Source organism: Copidosoma floridanum, unplaced genomic scaffold (assembly GCF_036245765.1).
Source record: "Copidosoma floridanum isolate Cflo_tuat_1 unplaced genomic scaffold, Cflo_Japanese_pri ptg000005l, whole genome shotgun sequence".
Lineage (NCBI taxonomy): Eukaryota > Metazoa > Arthropoda > Insecta > Hymenoptera > Encyrtidae > Copidosoma > Copidosoma floridanum.
The window spans coordinates 10,451,055-10,472,213 of record NW_028321882.1 but is presented as its reverse complement, the minus strand read 5'-3'; the positions used below and the strand labels follow the sequence as shown (position 1 = coordinate 10,472,213).

Below are 21,159 nucleotides of genomic sequence, written 5' to 3'. Positions count from 1 at the left end.
ACTTATGATTAAGATTCATGCAAGTCACTGAGTCCAGAATCCAACATTATACGAAGATATAATGTTTTTTGAATCGTTACAATGCGTTACGGGCTCTTGGCAAAAGAAAGAAAGTTACGGGCTCTTATAAATTCACTAAAAAATTAATATTGTGATGCCACCTTCATAGGCGATAACTGAATGCTTCAAAAATATTCGTGACATTTCTGTCTTTACGGAATTAAAAAAAAGCATTACAGGTTCTTATAAATACATAAAAAAATCGCGATTGTACCGCACCAAATGAGAATTAAACTTTACCACTACACCTATATTATGTACAAAACAGCTGTATTTTAGGCCGTTACCTGTCGATTCGATAATCTAACACGTCTCCAAGATACATGACATTCTTTTGCGTTACAAGCTCTTATTTTCTGGGGAGGGGGGATACAGAATCTTTAAATTTGCGAGTCCGTTGAACTCGTTTATTGGAATAGAAAATTTGGAAAAAATTTCTGCAATATCCTTTACCTTTGTAGAATACAAAATGCCATAATTAGAATGCCTAAGTTAAATTTCTTGCTTTGTGAGATTATTTTCCGTTGAAATATTAAATATATAATATTTTGGTCGCTAGTATTTTACATTTTCTATAATTATATTTTCTAACTGCTTTTGTCAAACAATTTGAATTGGCGTTTTGAACGCAGCTGAACGAATGAAAAAAGGGAAGAAATATTGCAGTAGCTATCTCAAAAATGTTTTACAACTATTTTTGTTTGAATCTATTGTGAGGACCCAACCCTGCTGCGCAAAGGCTTTTTAGCCTTCTTCCGCTTCTCTTTCTCCCGCGTCTCTGCTCGTCGTGCAGGCCACTGCGCAAGCAGAGAAGTCCCAACCGTCATTGCGAGCACACATTTTGTAGCTTCCTTGAGAAGCCCTTTCTTACTAGTGAATATTAAACCTTTTTTTGTTAATGTTAACAAGCGTTTAATTACTTCACCTTCTTCCTCAACTTCTGGACACGGCAACCATGGGACTGCCATCTCAAGCCGATTCATAGGCCACATACATATATCCCATATTGGTGACCCCAACGTGATTGCAGTCTTAATAATGTCCGTAGGCACGATAGGGATCTGGTAATAGGCTCTGTACAGATCAAGTTTTGAAAAGACTTTTTTACCCTCTAAGAGAACAGAATAATCGTGAAGGTAGGGTATGGGGAACTTATCAGGAACCGTGCGAGAGTTTAGACGGCGATAGTCCCCGCAGATTCTCCAAGAGCCATTTTTCTTACGCACCATGTGAATTAGGCTGGCCCAGGGGCTCTTGGAGTATCGACAAGTACCATTTCTGACAAGCTGCTCGAATTCTTCTTTGGCTACTTGGTATTTTTCGGTATTGAGACGACGCGTGCGTTCGGTGACCAGTGGACCGTGAGTTTCTGTACGATGAAAAACGTCTTTAGCCGTAATAAACTGAGCAGGTTTTTCACCTGTGATTTCGGGGAAGTCAGCAAGAATTTGATAAATTCAAGAGCTAGAGGAAAGGAGACTGACTATGGGCGAGGCGGCCTCTCTGAGATGGCCAATTGAGTAGAAGTTCGAGTGAGGGTCAATGAGCCTGTGGCGCGAAACGTCAACGATAAGACCATAAAAGTGCAGGAAGTCTGCCCCCAAAATAGGGCTAGGAACGTCGGCACGATGGAATTTCCAAGGGAAACGGCGCGCGGCGTTTCAAGAGCAGATTAAGCGCCAGGTCTACCCCACCGTAAGTGTGGATTACGGAATCATTGGCTACGAACAATTTAAAGTCAGTGGGTCTAGCTGAAGGATCGGTCTTGGGCAGAAAGGAGATTTATGCTCCTGTGACAACAAGAAAAAGAAGAGCAGACGAGATGTCATGGATATGGAAGCGTCTTGTTCCAGAGGAAACCTCACTCGCAGCTTCCACGCGAGGAGAAGAGCCTAGTTTTCCTGTGCCAGCAGTTGCTCTTACAGCGAAAAGCCCTAACGCCATACTTACAATGGATGTAGCAAAGACCATCAGAATTGGGGCCGGGTCGGGTCCCCACACTATAACTTAATTTTATGTTACAATTTGATTTAATGTTCAGTACACATTTAAAAGGATGTCACATGATGTTTTTTTTGTGTAGAAGGTGAAAAGAAAATGTTGTAAGAAATGTGAAAGGATAGAACATTGTTGTTGTCATGGCAAAATATCTGTATATTTTGATGTACATCACTATAAAAATATAATTCTGTTGACAGCAGAAAAAGTGTCAGTAACCAGAAGAAATAAATATGCAAGTAAAAAATAAGTTGATACTCAAGGATATTGTTATCGTTGAATGAAAATTCAATTAGTAATTTTTTTATGTAGAAAAAAAAAATAAAGCAAAAAAGTAAGTTAGTGGCAAGATAGTTTCATTGGTACTATGGGATGACAAGAAAATTACGTGGAGTGTGCTCAAGACCACGGATGTGAAAGTCGACCCAGCAGAGACAACCGCAAAGTGGGGAAAACGATGGTATTCTGTAAAAGTGTTGACGACTACTGGTAAATAGTTCATGCACCTTCACCGTCTTCTAACCTTACAGTCTCACCTTCGCTTCTGGGTTTTTTGTTCTTTAACGGAAAAAGGAATATACATAAACCGTTATGTAACACTGCTTCTACAGTTTACACCTGAAAATAGAAAGGGGGTGGGCAAATGTAATGTTGACAGTTATCTGTCTCTCGTACGTCTCTCTTGTGTCCTTTGTTTCTCTGGACTTCAGCTCCTAAAAAGGGGGATTTGCGTAGGAGTCCTCTCATTTCTCGTTGGATTATGTTTATTTAAAACAGTTATCCCTAATACACAGTATCTTTGCTTACTCTATACACTGCGCTACGTTTTACATCACTTTAGTGCCTCCACTTCGCACCAAACGAGCCACGAGCGATCTCTTATTCTCTACATACTCAGTTGTCTTCTCTCTTTCTCTTTCGCACTCTCTCTCTCTCTCTCTTTCTCTCTCTCTAAGGTTCGTAGCTGCCTACATGCAATTTTTGGTGCTCCAGGTTTTTACTCTTTTATTGTTTATTCATACCTCCGTTGGACTTATTTACAGTTGGTATACATTTCTCGGAGCCTAGAGCAGGCTTCCACCTTACGTTCTGGTATCGGCTTCCTGGTACCCATGGACGAAGCATTATTTTTCTTTCTGGTACTACCATGTATAACCTCGGTGACCGTCATGAAAGTCTTATCACCCTCACTCTGGTGCTGCAGAGGGGTTGTTGGGTGCTGTCTCTACTATTCTGAGACGGAGTTGCCTTGTTGTGAGTACACAGGATGCCCTGGATTGAGATAGGCCTGCTTCCAGGCTGCTATTAGTCTAAGAGGATGACGTTGACCGCCGATTTTCGATTTTGCTACCTTTGCGCTGTATCCTGGTGTTGTGACCTAGTGTATATGGTTTGATCTGGTGAGATTACTGTGTGTTACCTTTTTATTTTTGGCTCACTATCTCCAAGTACAACCTTAATTAGAGTGTGACCTTGACCTGTAGGTACACCTGGGATTGACTTACAATGTGTTAGCTTAAGAGTGTTTTTATCGAACGTTGCATCAATACAGATATAGTTGTTTCTAATAGTTATATTCTATTACATTTTCTATTTATCGACTGTTAGGTTCGTAATTATATTATCATTTTGAAGTAAACAACCAAGAGTGCACGAGAGAGAGAGAGAGAGTAAACGTTTCTTGTATCACTGTAGTGTTTAGTATTATACGTGTAACTTAACGTAAGGCGTTTAGTGTTATGTATTAAAATTGTATGTTTTTTGTGTAAATTATGTAAATTAATCCGTAAGTTTATACCGAACTCGTGTCACTATTATTTCATTTTTTTTTAAAGTTTTTATTGTGCCCATTTTCGTATACTGCATAAACTGCTGTAGGTGAGCGGCCAAACTTCTCCATGCCCGAAGTGCTCTAGATTGGTATATAGTCACGGCAGATCTTGTGCGTTGTGTGACAGCATTTATCATTAAAGCTGTGCACTGCAATGGCTTTCTGCTAAAGGTGCGGATTCCTGTTGCACGCGCGAGTTTCGGGATTTGGCTAGGGATTTGAGTTATTGATATTGGGTTAATGGATGAAGTGGTGGATTAAATTACTGGTGAGCCTACTACGCCCTTGCATTAAGAGTCGCATCTGCCGTTAGTGAGCACAATCATGGCATTGACTGATGACGCAGATATTTCTGTGGCCCGAGTTCCTGGATTGGGCGGCGTTGTGGCATGGGTAGCGCACCAGATTCCCAGTGATCTTGGTGGGAATGGACTCCCAATTGGTTGGAAAACCTTTACCAGTCAACAACAGTTCGCTAAATTATTCAGGCATACGTTGTCCGTGCACGCAATTGTCGAGAAGGTTGAGGTTTGAGTCAGTAAAAGATATTTTTTAATTAAAGCCTATTTGTGCTGCCTGTTTTGCTAGGTCCAGTTCTCTTGATCTTGTGGTTTCCTAGCCAAAAACTGAATTGTTCAAATGCAGCTTTACTGTAGGGGCTAATAGGCTGTGGAATCATACTCCATTGGAGCTTCGCACTAGATTTGAGCCCTATCTATATAAAAGTGACCTTATTACCTACTCCATAAACTTCGTATATCGAAGCCTTGGCAATCTCGTACGTAATGTACTCACTTTACACACTAGGTTGTAGCGTACATGAAGGCTGATTAAAAAGGTACGTAAAGCTCACATTACACAACATGCCATTATTATCTTGATCTTTGAGCGCTCGCTCTGTTAAATACGAAAAAAAACTATCTACAGCATAATCACCGCTTTCATGTATAAAAAGCACGTTTTTCAAAATACTTTGCGTAATAGTCAAGCAGATTGACTGCGTATTACTTGGCTTTGCCTCGATAATATCATGCACGCTTGCCAGTAACTGCACATTTCTGACCTTAGGTCATATACTTATACTATTATACTGTTAGAATATACCCTAATTAAAAGCCCATTTCGAGCAAGTTATTACTTTATGTTATTCAATACGATTTTTCACATTTATTGATAGATGAAGAACGGCAGTTACAACAGCTAGTTGTCTTGCCTAATGGAACTTTTGCTCATCCAGATGGCTCTGCACCAGGTAAGAAAATCCATACTTCTAACAATTAAGATAAGTGTATTTTGACACAAGCAAAGTACAACTATTTTGTCCGAAGCAAAGTACAGTAATGTTTTACTTATTATGAGATGAACAATTAATTTTAGATGACTTGTCGTCACAAAAAGAGTCGAAAAAAAACTCGATGATAGATCAATCGACGCAAAGTATATTTCTTTACTAATTCTAATGCAACTTATATTAAAGACCGTATTGTGTAATTATATGAAAGACGCTTCAAGGTAGAGAACAGTATTTTTCTTACCATGGATGCATGGTGCAACTTAGCCAAATTGTAACCCCTGCCAAGCTCAATCTAGGCAGATCAGTTATTTCTTTAATTACTATAAGTTATAATTATGAATGATAATAACACCTATTGGATTATAAATATTTTAAGATTTAATCATTACGACTTACATTTTAGATGCCTCAACGACTGATGAAGATGTTACTGTTGATACATGTAGTGACAAAATTAGACAGAAAAAAGTGAGAATTGTTTATGATTAGTAGATGTAGTATTGATCACATGAGCGTCATCGCCTACAGGGTTGATTTGTGGTCCAAGGTACCTACAATCAGGGCTTGAGGACTTGGTTGGAAGGCGTTTGTATGGCGAATTCTGCATTTTCTAACGAGAGCGCGGTCTATGCCCAGAGCACTCGAAGATCGCCTCGACGTAGAAAAGTTATTTTTTAATACTTCGTCCGAAAAATCAATTTTCGATGGCTGTTTATAGGGAGGATAGCCCAAATTCATTACCTATCGACGTGACATCTGTGTCGTGTACAGGTGTTGAAATAAAAAAATGCATTACTCTCTCCTGCGTCGATTCAGTCTATTAGGATCCTCATCATAGTACTATTACCGTTAACCTACGTTAATCTCCATCAAAAAGCAAATTATTAAATAAGCAAGAGAATACTTATAACTGCAAATATCAAAAGTGCATAATACATTGACTGCGTTTCTTAATTTTTTTTTTTTTTTTTTTTTTTTTTTTTAATAAGTAAAGCTGAGAGAAAACATCTCCATAGATCAAGGGTCTAAGCTTTTTGCTTTGATTTTTGGACCTGTCATCATCCAGTAACCAAAAACCTTGGCTTTAAACGGGTCATAAATATTAGTGAATAATAAAATTTCTCTAATTTTGTCCAAAGAATAACCTACTATCAGCAACTATCAAAATTTTTTTTTGATAGCTTTTTTGATAGCCGATCAGCCACGAATTTTTGGCCACAGCAATAGGAAAAGTACCATATATTAAGTATTTAATCATCCTCTCATGGTTGTCTTCAATGACGGAAGTGTATCAGTGAGCTCCCTCCCTTGTAATGTAATGTTCTATTGCGAAATAGGTGAAACTACTCGAAAATAGTTCAGTGGAATGCGATAAAAATGATTAATTGAAAAGTCTAAAAGAACTAAAAATCAAAGTCGACGTCGCAAGAAAATTGATTTTGTTAATTACTGGGCCTAATAACTTGAAGAATATGACTCCCACTGTTGAACGTGGATTTCAGAAAATATCCGAAAATATATATAATACCGTATTTGGTGAGATACATACAACTATATAACGTTATGTACATAAAAAAAGATAATTATTAACACATTAAGTTATTACAAAATACGTTAAAAAAGATGATAATTAGACGGCAAAAAAGAGCTTGCAGTTAAGGATTATCGAATAGCATTAACAAAATTATATGATTATTTAAAAAATCTAAAAAAATATTGTAAATGAAACATTTACCATATACTAACAATGTAAAAAAATCAAAGATAAGTGCAATATAAGTCAATAGATCAATATTTATTGTTTTAAAATATTCTAATAATAAAATCAAAACGTTTAATATTTATTTATTGCTTTTATGAAAAATTGTCAGGAAAAATTTTAGTCGTGCAGTGCCGATGTCAAAACAAAAAACCACCTCTAAAACATACAATAATCACTAAAATACCTTATAAAAGCCGCACATCACATACATTCAGTTCTGCCCACAACTCATCCCAGTGTCACTAACTATCACTGCTTAGATACCACCTAAGTAACGCTTAAGTGCCGCGACACCATCGTTGCACAAGTTCCTACCAAGTATAGTTCGAGTATCACGAAAGGACCACCACCTAAGTGCTGCTAAAATCTTACCACAAAAGTACCGTCAAAATTCTGCTGCATAAGTGCCACCCATGTACTGCTCCCCTAGTGTCACAGGAGTACAATCCAACTGCAGTTGCTTAAGTGCCCACACAAGTACCGCCCAAGTTTCGCTTAAGTGCCACCAAAGTGCCGCTACTGCAATGCCTCCGAAGTACCGCTTAATTGCCACCGAAGAACCGTTAAAATACTGTCCAAGTGCTACTGATTAAATGATGTCCAAGTTCCACCCAAGTGCCACCAAAACACCACAAAAGTACCGCTGTTGAAATGCCACCAAATACCGCAAAAGTACCGCCAAAGTACCAAAGTACCGCCCAAGTGCCACTGCTTGAATGCTGCCCAAGTACCGCCCAAAAGCCGCTGAAGTACCGCTCAAGTGCTGTTCAAGTGCTACTAATTTAATGCTGCCCAAGTATCGCCCAAATACCATCAAAGTACCACTTAAGTTCCGCCTAGGTGCTGCCAAAGTACTGTTCAAGGACTGACCAATTGCCGCGTTTATAATGACGCCTAAGTACCAATATGGTATTACTGGAGAACTGACCAAGTTCCACGGCTTAAATACTGCCCAAGTCACACCCAAGTGCCACTAAAGTACTGCTTTAGGGCCGCCCAAGTGTGATTGTATAAATGGCGCCAAATACTACCCAAGTGCTGTCAAAGTACCCCTTAAGTACCGCCCAGGTGCTGCCAAAGTACCGCTGCCTAAATTCCGGCACAGTACTACCTAAGGACTACCGGATTGATGCCCTAGAGCTGCTGCTGAAATGCTGCTTCAGTACTGCCCGAATGCCGTTGAAGTACCATCTACGTGCCTCTGTTTAAGTGCCGCAAATACGGCATGAGTGCTGCCAAAATACCACTGAAGTGCCGCTCAAGCGCTACTGTTTCAATACCGCCAAGTACTGCCAAATTGCCGCCTACTGCCACTGCTTTAATGCCTCATAAGTAAGCCTTATTACCGCTAAAGTACCGCTGAATTACTTCTCAAGTTTCACTGATTAAATGCTGCCCAAGTACTGCCCCAATTCCACCAATGTACCACTCAAGTACCACCCAAGTGTCACCATAGTACCGCAAACGTGTCGCCCAAGTGCCACCCAAGTGCCACTGCTTAAATCCGCCCAAGTACCACCCAAGTGCCACTTAAACACTTTACAAGTGCCACTGATTAAATGGTATCCAATGACTGCAAACTTGCTACCAAAGTACCGCTCAAGCGCTGCCGAACTACCGCCAAAAAGTGGCTGAAGTGCCACTGCTTTAATGCTGCCCAAGTACAGCATGATTGCCTCTTAAGTACCACTGAAGTGCCGCCCAAGCACTACTGCTTAAATTCCTTGCAAGTACTGCCCAATTGCCTCCAAAGTACCACTCAATTGCCGCTAAAGTACCACTTGAGTACTGCCCAAGTATCACTGCTTTAATGCCACTAAGAACTGTCAAAGTGCCACCCAACTGCCACTGTTTAAATGTTTCCCAAGAACTGCCCAACTTTCGCCAATGTACCGCTCAAGCTCCGCCCGAGTACCGCCAAAATACCGCTAAAGTACCGTACAAGTACTGCTGATTAAATGACACCCAAGTAACGCTTAAGTGCCGTTTAAATACTTTCCAAGTGCCACTTATTAAATTCTACCCAATGACTGCCTAATTACCGACAAAGTACCGCCAAAAAGGGGCCCAAGTACCGTTATTTGAATGCTGCCCAGTACTGCACGATTGCCTCCAAAGTACCACTGTAGAGTCGTCTCAGTACCGCTGAAGTGCTGCCCAAGCACCACAGCTTAAATGCCTCTTAAATACTACCAAAGTGTCGATAAAGTACCGCTTAAGTACTGCCCACGTGCCACTATTTAAATGCTGTCAAGCACCTTGAAAGTGCCGATTAAGTTCCACTGCTTCAATGCCTGCAAATTACCACCTAATCGCCGCCAAAGTACCGCTAAAATACTTTGCTATGTTGCCGCGATCAATGACAACGCACTTCATAGCAGCCTGTGCCATTGAAATTTTTGTTCGAAACTCACTGAAATTAAGCACTTTTGTAAATATATTTACTTAACGAATAATTGTCAAAAAATTATTACGTAAGCAGATTTTGACCTAGAAAAAACTGCTCTACACGCCGGTTCTTGCTCCTTAAGTCCCTTTGAATATCCCCATATGTGTATATATATTTTTTTGGAGTGAGCCTGTACCACGTGGTACAGTGATTTTAATCTTATTGTTAAAATGTAGAGAGGTGTTCTAATTAAGTTAACATTAGTTAGGCTCTCACAAAGATAGTACATTTTAATAAAAATATATTTATAAGTTCTACAGCATGAGCACATGTGTTGTTTTTGACTGTTAGTGGCAAACTGGCTAAAGCGTATAGGACAGCATATGTGTACTGCTTAGAACAGCATGTACACTTATGTATAATTTTATACATAGACAAGACTGCACCAACTTTTCAGTATTGGACCTTTAAATTAACAGTTTTGCCTGTTTGCACTTTTTTTTCATTTTGTTGAATTTAAGTTTACAAGTTTTATTATTTTTCTATTTTCCATAAATTTTCTTGCACTAAATTTTTGTTGGATGTAATCTTAATCATATTAAATCTTCATTTTTAATAATTTTTATTGATGTACCGATATTGAATTTGGACGTGCTTTAAATTTTTTGTAAGGTTTCCAAATTTAGCTATTACAACGTTACCTGAATTAATTTCATCAATATTTATAGGCTTATAAGATTTAACAGTGAATCATCCGGTTAATAATTTCTTAAGCAACAATATTACAGTAACTTTTCCAGATAATGTTGTATATTCTGCAACATTTGAACGTTTCGTTACAGTACGGTATTCATGAGTTTTCCAAAAAATTAAAAAATTAACCAATGTAATTACATAACCTGCTATCGACTTCATGTTATTATTATTTCCAGCATAATCTAAATCTGCCATACAACCTCAAACGTCACTTTTTTATCATAATTAATTACTAATTTCTCATCTTTCGTGTATACAAAATATTATAAAATTCGGATTGCTTTCTTAAAGTTAATTTCATTATAACAACCCTTCTAATAAACCTCACCTGAGAACTCAGGTGAGATCTCATGTGATTTCTCAGGTGAGATCTCAGGTGAGATCTCAGGTCAGATCTCATGCCAAAACATCAGGTGATATCTCAGGTGATATCTCAGGTGAGATTTTATAAATAATGAGTAGAAGTAATTACTAATTTATTATAAGGTTGTCAACAGATGGTCTGTCTTTTAATTAATTAATTTGCCCATCGGAAATGTATTACTTAATCAAAGAATTTAAGTTTCATAGCCAGTAGTCAATTTTGATCTTATCAAAATAGAAGGTATCAAAGTAATAATAAATAAAGTAGAAACTTAATATTTCAAAATCTACAGCACGTCAAAAAATTATGAAGATTTTGTTATTGATTATTTGATGTAATTTCTATAGTTATAATAATGTTTTTTGTAAAAAATGTCTGTTAATGGATAGTATCACTAGAAATAAATAAGGACTAAATACTTGACTGAATTTTGTATAATTATTTATTCTCTTACAAGCAATTATCAAATAACAAATATTTCAAGGGTCATTTTTTATAACTTATGATTTTTACCAACGCAGTCTTGCTTTTTGCTTAAACACATTAAATAATGATAAATTTTAATCTTTAAGCCATCCTTGTGCATTAATACATAATTAAGTCAAGATTTCAGTTTTTTTCCACTTTTTAAATAATAATAACTTTGTAAATTCTCAGTTGGTCATGCGTCTTGCTCTGCGACTTTCTTTTTCTTTTTCTGTTTTCTTCAAGTCCCTAATTAAAACACTGATGCTTTCAGTCGATTCCACCATGTACTGGAATTTTTTTTTCCCACTAGTGTTGGCATAGTGAGGGCAATCTCTTAGATAATCGTTGAATAAGGCTGAAAAGACATAATTTGTTTTTATTATAAAATTTAATATTATCTACGTGACATACAGTAAATCATAGTTAGAAAAAAAGTTTCCTGCAATTCCTTTGCAAGCCACCCAGCCAAAAATAATCACGCTATTTATTACATGACGTTATCGAATCGTAACAAATCACGTAAATAATTACGTGATGTGCGAAAATCACACTATTTATCACGTAATAACTAATGTGCCATTGTAGATTTTTAGCCAGGCGTGCTTCCAAATATTGGTATAGCATTTATTCTACGTTAAGTTATTTTTAGGACTATCTACCGACTTTAAAAATAGTAGCACTAAAACTTGAGAGCACTTGTGTGGCAGCGATTCAAGAAAACTAATAATATCGTGACGTAATACAAATTGGCAGTTGAAAAATAACGTTTCTTTATCTTATTTAAATAATATTTCATATAAGGCTTCCATAATATTTAACTACTTACACAAATATAACTCGAGCTTATTAGGACAGCATATTTTGATTGATTCACCATTTATTTCGGCTGCTTTTAATTTATCAGGAGTCAAGCACAATTTGACTAATTTTTTCCTTTTCCAAATTATTTGAGCTAAATCTCTTAGGAATTTCGAATGCTTTTTTGTCTGCAAAATATCCCAAGTCACTTTACCGACTTTAACTTTTAATCCCAGGTAAATCTGCAATCCAATTATTGTATTCAAAAATTTGTTAATGATTTATCAAAAACTCGTTTAATACTCGTACCTCATCATTTCCAATAGTAGAATATCTTGCTTGGATGTGTTGATTTTCTGTGAAAATGTTCAATTTATAATTCAACTGTCTATTAAGTTATTAATTAAGTTACAAAAATTTCACAATAGAAAAATTTACCTCGAGCTACTAAAGCATTTCTTTTTTTATACTCACGGTATAAATTGAATTTATACTTCTGCATTATTGGAAAATCTGGATCAATTTCTGTAATGAAAATTATATAAAAGGACTTATTTTGAATGATGTACTGACGAGCGTACCCGGACCCGGGTATGCAAGCATCTCTTTATTTGGAACGTTCTGAATGAAAAAATCGTGATACGCCAGCAATCCCCTCTTTCAATATTATTTTAAATCCGGTTTTAAGAAGGAAACGATTTAATATTGTGCTTTTATTGTATCGTATCTATTTTAACAACATCTTTTTATCAATTTGAAATTAATTTTTCCTGCACCCAAACCACGCAAGAAAGGAGCTAAAGCAAAATTTACGAGATAAAAGTTACTAGATATTCTTACTCAATAATTAAATTAATTATTTACAAGCTTTCTGACATTTAACTACATTAATTTATGTACCTCCGTAATCCGCAAGTGAGGAGGAAACGAATCGTACAGGCAGAGTTGGATTTCAACTTAGTTTAGCACTTAAAACAAAGGTTTTTTACATTTCTGCACCACGCCCATTTTTGATTTTTTATTTTACAAATACCTCAAATACCGCAAATAAACATTTAAGTGGAGGATACATATGCAAGAAAGGAAGAATCGTTTAAGTCCTGAATTGTTGCAAAAGAATAATATTTGATATTTGTAGGCGCCAGCTTATTCACAAGTCTGCGCTCCAAGCGCTTTAAGCGCTCTCGGCTCAGGTAACTCAAAAAATCTGTATTAGTGCCTAATTAACCTTTTATTTGGTGTAAGTTAATGATCTACATATAAGAGGTTAAAATGATTTATATGTGGCTTTTACGGATTTTTGGGGTTACTTGGTTATGAGCACTTGAAGCGCTCGGAGCAAGAACGCGTGTTCGGACTAGGGGTTTGGAGCACTACGAGCGGTCTGAGTCTCGGAATGGAACAAATCTTATGTGTAATGCAGAAGTTAGAGCAGTTTTATTTGCTTCAAGCCCAATAATGAAAATGTTTAAAAATGTTTTCCTCTTAAAGAAATCTTTTTAAATTTGAAGCATTAGCTTGTACTATGAAAAATAAGTTACCCTTTAAATTTGAGCTCGATCCAACAATTATTAATTGAGTTAGTCTATTAACTTGAATACAATCACTTTCTACTCCGATTTTTGCTTTGACCCTTACGGCACTACTATGTATTGATCGTGCTTAAAATAACTGTACGTATACTGAATTAAGGATAATTTTTCCATTTCATAAAAGAAAAAAAAAACAGTATCATTATAAATAACCTTCATAATTGTTGCCATACCATCAGGAGTTGGTTCATCCTCAGATTCCGATTCGATCTCGTTTCTACGACGCAGTTGATTTTCTTCTAATTCACTATCACTATTGTTATCATTTTGTGATGGGCTTCCAACAATTCTTAGAGCATAATTTTGCAAATGATTATTCAATGGGAGATCGTTTCTCAATCGATTGCGTTGTGGTACATCGTGTTGCTGATTATTGCGCAGGTCATTGGGCAGAGAAGAATCATGTGGACGACCGTTTTCTGCCCGATCAGTATTTAATGGACCATCTTGTGGACGATCTTCTCGCAAACTTCTCAGCACAGGAACGTTTTTGGGAAGATGGTTTTGAGAACTAACTTTCCGTAAGGAAGGAATTGCGGGAGTAGATAAACAAGGAAAAGAGCTTCTGTGAGGATAAGGTTTTCTGCGAGAGATGCTAGGAGAAGGGTTTCTTAGAGCAGATACGCTAGGAGAAGGGTTTCTGGGAGGAGATACATTAGGTGAAGGGTTTCTGGGAGGAGATACATTAGGTGAAGGGTTTATGGGAGGAGATACATTAGGAGAAGGGTTTCTGGGAGGTACGTTTGGAGAAGACTTTTCGGAAGGAGGTACGCTAGGAAAAAAATTTCTAGAAGGAGATACGCTAGGAGAAGAATTGCTGGAAGATGATTTGCTAGGAGAAGAGTTTCTGGGAGAGATGGTAGGAGACGAGTTTGTGGAAAATGTTCTTTCTAAGGACAAATCATTGTTATTTTGTGCAGTTTTTGATTCCAATTTTTTTGTAATAGATATATGTCTTTTTTTTAAGATAGGAGATTGGGTTGCAGGTTTAGATAAATTTTGTGGTTTGTATGCAACGACTGAATTTCTGTCAATAGAAACGAAAGGTTCTCTGCGCAATGACGGTTGTATAGAAACTAATGTTTCATGTGACCTTGACGCATTATTTTCTCTTGTACTGACATCATCATCTAAAGTCAACCTTTTTCTAGATTTCAATGCTAGATGTTGTTGAAATTTCTTTACGGTGTTTCCACTATTTACATTTTGGGCGGTCTTGATAAAGTTACTAATCTGTTTCTAAAAAAATTTACGTAAGTCAGTGTATGTTAGGCTGCAGCATGATGCTAAAACATTGCATTGTTAAAAACTTTGCTTACAATCTCATTGTGAAAATTCACTCAGCAATATACATTTTTATAGAGAAAACTTTATAATAAGAAATGACATTGTCTTAAAAAATGTATGATACGTGTGAATTATTGAAATGCATCATTTAGAAAAAAATATCCGTTCATCTACCACTGTCGGTGAGTGTGTGTGTGTGAGAGAGAGAGAGAGAGCGAGTGCGTGTGTCAATTTTTTTTGCCCTCAATCATTAAAACTGATCGAGGAAATTCTGAAATATGACCAATAGGCTTACAAAATTGTATGACTATTAAAAGTTATCCACCTCCAAATTCATAGTTACTTTTGTAGTAATAATGGCAACTGGAAACCTTATTTAATTAATTGGTACGTCTTATAACGTATGCGGGAAATCGCATTACTATTAAAATGTTTCTTCTTGCGCTTGTTAGATATAAACATATTTAAGAAGTCACCAGTACACAAAAGTGTAGTTAATTAAAAAATCACTTCAAGCAAAATTGGATACTACAATTATTTATTAAATTTCATTGCATAAAAACAGACAGTATCAAAAAAAGTTTCCGGCCAAACGGTTGGAGTTCAATCAGCTTGCCTATTCTGGCTATTAAGTATAACTATATATACTTAATAAACATAGAAAGTGACTATACCTATGTACAGTTATACTTGACAGTCGTGGAAGCAAGCTAATCGCATCCCTGCCCTCTGGCGGTCATTCTTTGGATATTCAGTCATTAGTAATCGAAATCATAGCTTTACTTTACTCATTAACAAATCAATCATAATTTTAAAAGATAAATGAATTAATCACCATCAAATAAAGCGATATACAAAATACTAAGCACATTACTTTTCATTATACTATTTTATGGGCATTCAATATTATTTATACTTACAGACTTTAAGCTGCCATCAGTAATTGTATTTAATTCTCCTGAATCACTTGAGGATATAATTTTTGGAAACTTAAATCTTTTTTTTCTTGCTTCAAGACGACCTTTAGCATCTTCTTCTGAGTCTAAAAAAGTATGAAAGCTCTTATAGTGTACTTAAATACATATGAAAACAAAACAAAAAAATATAAGAGTATACACATATAAAGACAGTTTCCAAACTAAAGCAACATACATTAAATTATTAATACACACACATACACACGCGCACACAAACATATGTTTTATACTACAGTGTAGTAAGGATAGTAAGGACTTGAGGGATGCCGCTTCGCATTCACCCAAGAAAAAGAAGTTAATCACAATCGGGTGTCTATATGTTTTGGTGTACGTAGCCATAGGCACCAGGAATAAACACCTGCATACCTTCTGCTTACGTTATCCAGAAAGATAGAGAATGTTTTTATGAATATAATAATAAACATAGGTCGTATTTATAATGAATATACAAACCTCCAAGAGATAAAATGTACGCTCGACCATAGCACAACTTATTGAGTTTTGGACACAATTTTTTACACACACATCGCGATACGAGATATTTTTGGTTTTCAACAAAATCATCACGATTCGACGGAATAAATCTTCTGTTGTCATTTCTATCGTAGTGAATTTTATCTACTTCACATAGTACATCCTTGTACTTGTCGTTGATAAATCTCACATATGCGAATTTAATGGACATTTTTAATAATGTTCTAAATGCTTTATGCGTCTGAGATTGTTCCTTGTAGAGTAATGGTTATGCAATTAATAATAAGAACTTATTATACTTGTATAATGTTTAACTTCCCTTCTAATAAACCTCACCTGAGAACTCAGGTGAGATCTCATGTGATTTCTCAGGTGAGATCTCAGGTGAGATCTCAGGTCAGATCTCATGCCAAAACATCAGGTGATATCTCAGGTGATATCTCAGATGAGATGTCAAATGAGATTGCTTAAAAAAATTTTAACTCTAAGGCTATGAAGTGTGAAAATATTTCATTAAATACAAAATAAATACAATGTAACTTGATTAAACGTTAAGAAAACTGTATAGTTAGACTGACCTCAAGAATATATGTTTTTGAATACTTTTCTGACTTCATTTTTCAACATGATTAAGTATTTATAATGAAAAACAAATGCCAGCAAATCTAATCCAATGAATTTTTATTGTCTGTCAATAGGAAAATACTTTTAGGTACTAAATACATTACTAATTAATGACATACATAAAAATATAGATAATGTATACACACAATGAACATTTGACATTCTGAAAGAATTGATAATAAATTACAATTATGACTAAGCCAAATAACAGTAATTGTTAACGGGCTAACATTTGTTTGATAACAAAGAACTGTATAAAAATAAAATGTAAAATACAAATTTTAATTGTTCTTTTCGTCTAAGATATTGTCATCAATATTTCGTTCTGTGATACTACAAAGTAAAGGTAGCGTTAAGGCACCTAAAGGGCATTTAGTACTTTGGCCGGAGTTTCTACTTTATCGACTCTCTTACTTTAATAAATTTCTATTATCAATTTATTAAAAAGTTTTTTTTACGTAAAACAACGAAAACACCCACCACGCTGGTGTGCTAATACAATCAAGCAGAAATTATTGTAGTCTAATGCAAATTGAATGAGAAAAATTATATTTTGCAATCATGCAAAAGTACTAAGGTACTTTTTGTATGAAATGTAACTTTTTTTAAAAAGTAATACATTGAATGATCTGAAATTTGAACAGGACATCTAAAGTTATAAGACAAACGTGGGTTTTTTGGTTTTTGTAAATACTTAACTAAAAAACTATAGTTATCATTACTAATAATACATAACCTATACATTCGTACATACTGAGTAAGATCAATTTTAAAATTGAATTTTCAAAAAACCACGTTCATTTCATTATTTGAGAAGTCCTATTCGAATTTGAAAACATCCAATGCGTTACTTTTTGAGAAAATAATACATTCGACAAAATCTGTACCTTAGAACTTTTTCATGATAGCACAATATAACTTCTCTTTCAATTTGTAATAGATTGCAATAATTTGCGTTCTAATAGATTCCTAAAAGTACCGGTTTGGCGGATCATCTCGTTAGTTCAAAAAAATTAGCTGTAGCATAATTAATTAATACACAATATACAATCATTAAAGTAGAGCAGATGGTAAGGTAGAAACTTCAGAGTATCAATCTGAATGCCCAAGAGCCCAAGGACAGTCCGGAGATGATTGCAGTTTTCTAAGTTACCGATAGTGTTCTGAATTGATTCATTAATAACATTATTAATTTAAAGAATAGCTATTTTCTTGTGAAAAGAATACTTGACGATTTTTTGCATTCCCAGAAATATATCAAGTCTATAAATATATGTTTATTGATTGAAAACTCGCGTAAAGAAATGGGAAGTACGATTTTAGTTGAGAGATGCAAAGTACGAGCCTCTATCCGCGAATTTTCAATCAGTCAACCCAAAATTGGGTTTGATTTATTTTTTGAATTAAAAAAAATTGACTTCAAGTTTTTTTTTTCGGAAAGATATCTATTAAAAAAAAATAATGCTATACAGGAATTGAGTCAAAACAACGTGATCGGTACGTAAAAAAACCTTAACTTTTTTCATACTGCCCTTGACTAGCATTTTTATTGCGATAAATGATGGTAAGATTTAGTTTTATTGATTTTTAATTACATATTGAGTTGTAGAAACTTCGTACAATATTGTTCGTTTATCAAATTATTGCTTTGCTAATGAACTAGTCACAACTTAGTAGTGCATCAAGTTTGGAACTGGGCAAAGAAATATTTCATCAAGTTTTTTTATTACAACACATATTCTGTTGATACTTTTAGTGTCAATTATGGTAACTGAATTGTCAATAGATTCAACAACGTGTAATGCTTTAGAAATTGATGAAAAAATGTTTGTTCGTACAATATGACATGCAGAATTTTCTTGATTGCTTGTAGTATTTACTATAAAACCAATTATTTGAATAAAACTTTTATCATTTAATTGAGCATAACAATTTTTAGACCTGCTTTTTACAATACAACAAGATTCATACAAACATGAGTTTTTTATCATTTTAGCGTATATTTTGATTGAATCGTCTTGATTTATTTCTTCTATAGATTCACATACTCTTGTCTCGGTGCTGTAATTACAATCAAAGTACGTTATGTCTGATATTTTACTACAGTGATTTACTCTACCTAACAGAACTTTGTCACAGAATACTTCTACTTGAGGAGACGCTTGATTTATACATTCTTCAACCACTAGAAGACAATGGTTCAGTTTAACGAATCTTACAATTTGTTGAGTTACACCTTTAGAAGACTTAATGGCTCTTAATACATGAAAGTTTGCCGACTCAAAACAGAATGTTGATATTGTCCACAATGGTCCCCAATTAACAACTGCTTCGCAAATGTGTAGTAGCTGGTGAATGTTATACGTCATTGCTTTTATCCCGTATATACTTTCAGTGTCATAAACGAATTTGCATAACATTCTGTCAGCAGCATTTAACTCATCAATGTGAATGCTATCTTTTAACAATATATACAATGACTCTACATATAGCTGCCAGTGATTTAGCTTGTTTCTGGGTAAAATTAATGATAATAATGGCACGCTGTAATATAAGGTAAAATTCTCCCATTCTCGAGCTTTCCAATCCTTCATATAGCTTAATGGCCTACATAAACGAGCTATTTGCTGAGGAACTGTTATTTCATTCATTATTTCATTTAATAACTTTATATTATCATCACTCACATTTTGAAAAAAGTACGATGCGAATTGAGTTGAAACGCCTTCGAGACAACAATGCAAGTAGTCAGGAACGAAACCCAGAATAATGTTAAATGATTGCAAGTTAATCAGAGGCGACGGATATTTAATACCAAAGTTATGATCTCTGTTGCTTTCGAGCATTAGTTTAACAGTTGTGTCATGACTGCGATTATCTGGTACAGGGTGTATAAACGGATATTTCATGCTCCTTTCAGCATATTTACCAGGATGTAGACACCAATTACATCCATACCGGCCGTTAAACTGTTTAATGCCTTGCATTGGAGCTCGAGCTACGGAATCAACACAGCAAGCAAGTACATGCAACTTTAAGTTGCGTTTTTCTCCTAAAATATTACAAGGGATACCCTTTTCGGTTATATTATTGATAAGATCGACAAATTTGTCTAGAAACACAGCCATTTCGGGCTTTTTCTTCCCAAAGTAAAGTCCGCATGTTATCAGATTTGTCACTCTTTTTTGTCTTGGCAATTCGTTTATTTGCAGGAACAATGGCCATATGGAATAACTAGATGACTTAAATTTCGACGCGCCATCTGTATTAAAGACTGCACTGACGTAACTGTGTCGATCTGCTACTGGTAAGGAGCTTACAAACTTGCGGTATTGCTTACCGTCGTAGATGTCTTCTAGATAACCAGAATTATGTGTCCTTTCACTAACAACATAATTGTAATATTCGCTGTTGAACTGAAGCGAATCTGCAATTTGTTCTGTTGGGTTGATAAGAACGAAGAAATTTGTGCTACTTGGATTTTTTGTATCAACTTCTGAATAACATACGCTGCAAACTGTTGTGGATGAAACAACATTAAACTCACCAACATATGCGAAACATTTGGGGCAAACAGCGTGGTATTGTTCGTCACTTTTTGGATTTAAGACTTTGTCAATTATATGTCGAGAATCAGGAAGAATAGGCACCTTAAACATAGTATTTACCATCTTGAACAAATTAGTTATTGCTGTTGCCGATAAACAATTTAAAACAGAGAATTTGAGAATCATTAAAAAAATTTCTCCTCTATTTTTATTAATGGGCGTCGAAATATTTTGGGAAAAATATTCGCTGCTCACAAAATCACTCAAACTTTTAGGATTCATATAATCAGAATCATTAAAGTTAGACGCACTTTCTTCTGAAGTAGCTGACATCTCGTGAAAATTAGTTACATTACTTATGCAAGACATCCTTTCAAAAATATCCTATAATTCATAATAAATTTATACATTATATTTAAGATAAGCAAATAAATATTTTATTTTTGTCGATTTCCATCTTTACGCTTTTTTATTACTGTAAAAATAATACGTACGTCTACAGTCATCACTTCATCTTCATGATGTTGATCCATTTCCGGCTCATTTTGCGAGTGCATACTCATCTCGGAATATGACATAGAGTCGTCTGATTCTACCTGTTAATATAATTTTTCATGAGGAAGTACAATCAATTAATATTTATTTTTAATTGTTATTTTAAAAATAAAGTTTTTTAACCTTTTAATGGCAATACAATTTTTAGATTCTATTTTTATTTACTTGAAGGAAGATAGAGCACATAATGCCGTTCTATGTGAAGGGTCGAAAGGGGGCATAATATTTTAGCAATAGCAAAATGTAATAATTATTTGTACTCTGTAAAATAATTATTTTTCATGTCAATAAAGCAAAATTCAATAAAAATTAACATATAAACGCAATTTTTTCCTGCCTCTTAAAAATTACGACGTGACTCAATACAGCACTGATGCCATCT

At 35.2% G+C, this 21,159-nt stretch overlaps 1 protein-coding gene across 1 annotated transcript; it reads right to left on the bottom strand.

The window, feature by feature from the left end:
• Window positions 1–11,107: 11,107 nt before the first annotated feature.
• Window positions 11,108–20,755, bottom strand: LOC149375683 (uncharacterized). The gene is made up of 6 exons (XM_089598120.1): window positions 20,717–20,755; window positions 18,723–20,606; window positions 14,406–14,551; window positions 13,466–13,781; window positions 11,749–11,962; window positions 11,108–11,277 (listed from the first exon to the last, which is right to left on the bottom strand). Exons 1-6 carry the CDS (start codon window positions 20,753–20,755, stop codon window positions 11,108–11,110), a joined length of 2,769 nt encoding a protein of 922 aa, XP_089454246.1.
• Window positions 20,756–21,159: the final 404 nt, after the last annotated feature.

Coding starts and splice junctions, on each gene's coding strand:
- LOC149375683 (XM_089598120.1), bottom strand. CDS start 20,755: ATGGATCAACATCATGAAGATGAAGTGATGACTGTAGAC. Junction 14,552..18,722: donor ATTACAGCACCGAGACAAGA/GTATGTGAATCT, acceptor AAATTTTTTTAG/AAACAGATTAGTAACTTTAT. Junction 11,963..13,465: donor GTATGGCAACAATTATGAAG/GTTATTTATAAT, acceptor ATTGGATTGCAG/ATTTACCTGGGATTAAAAGT.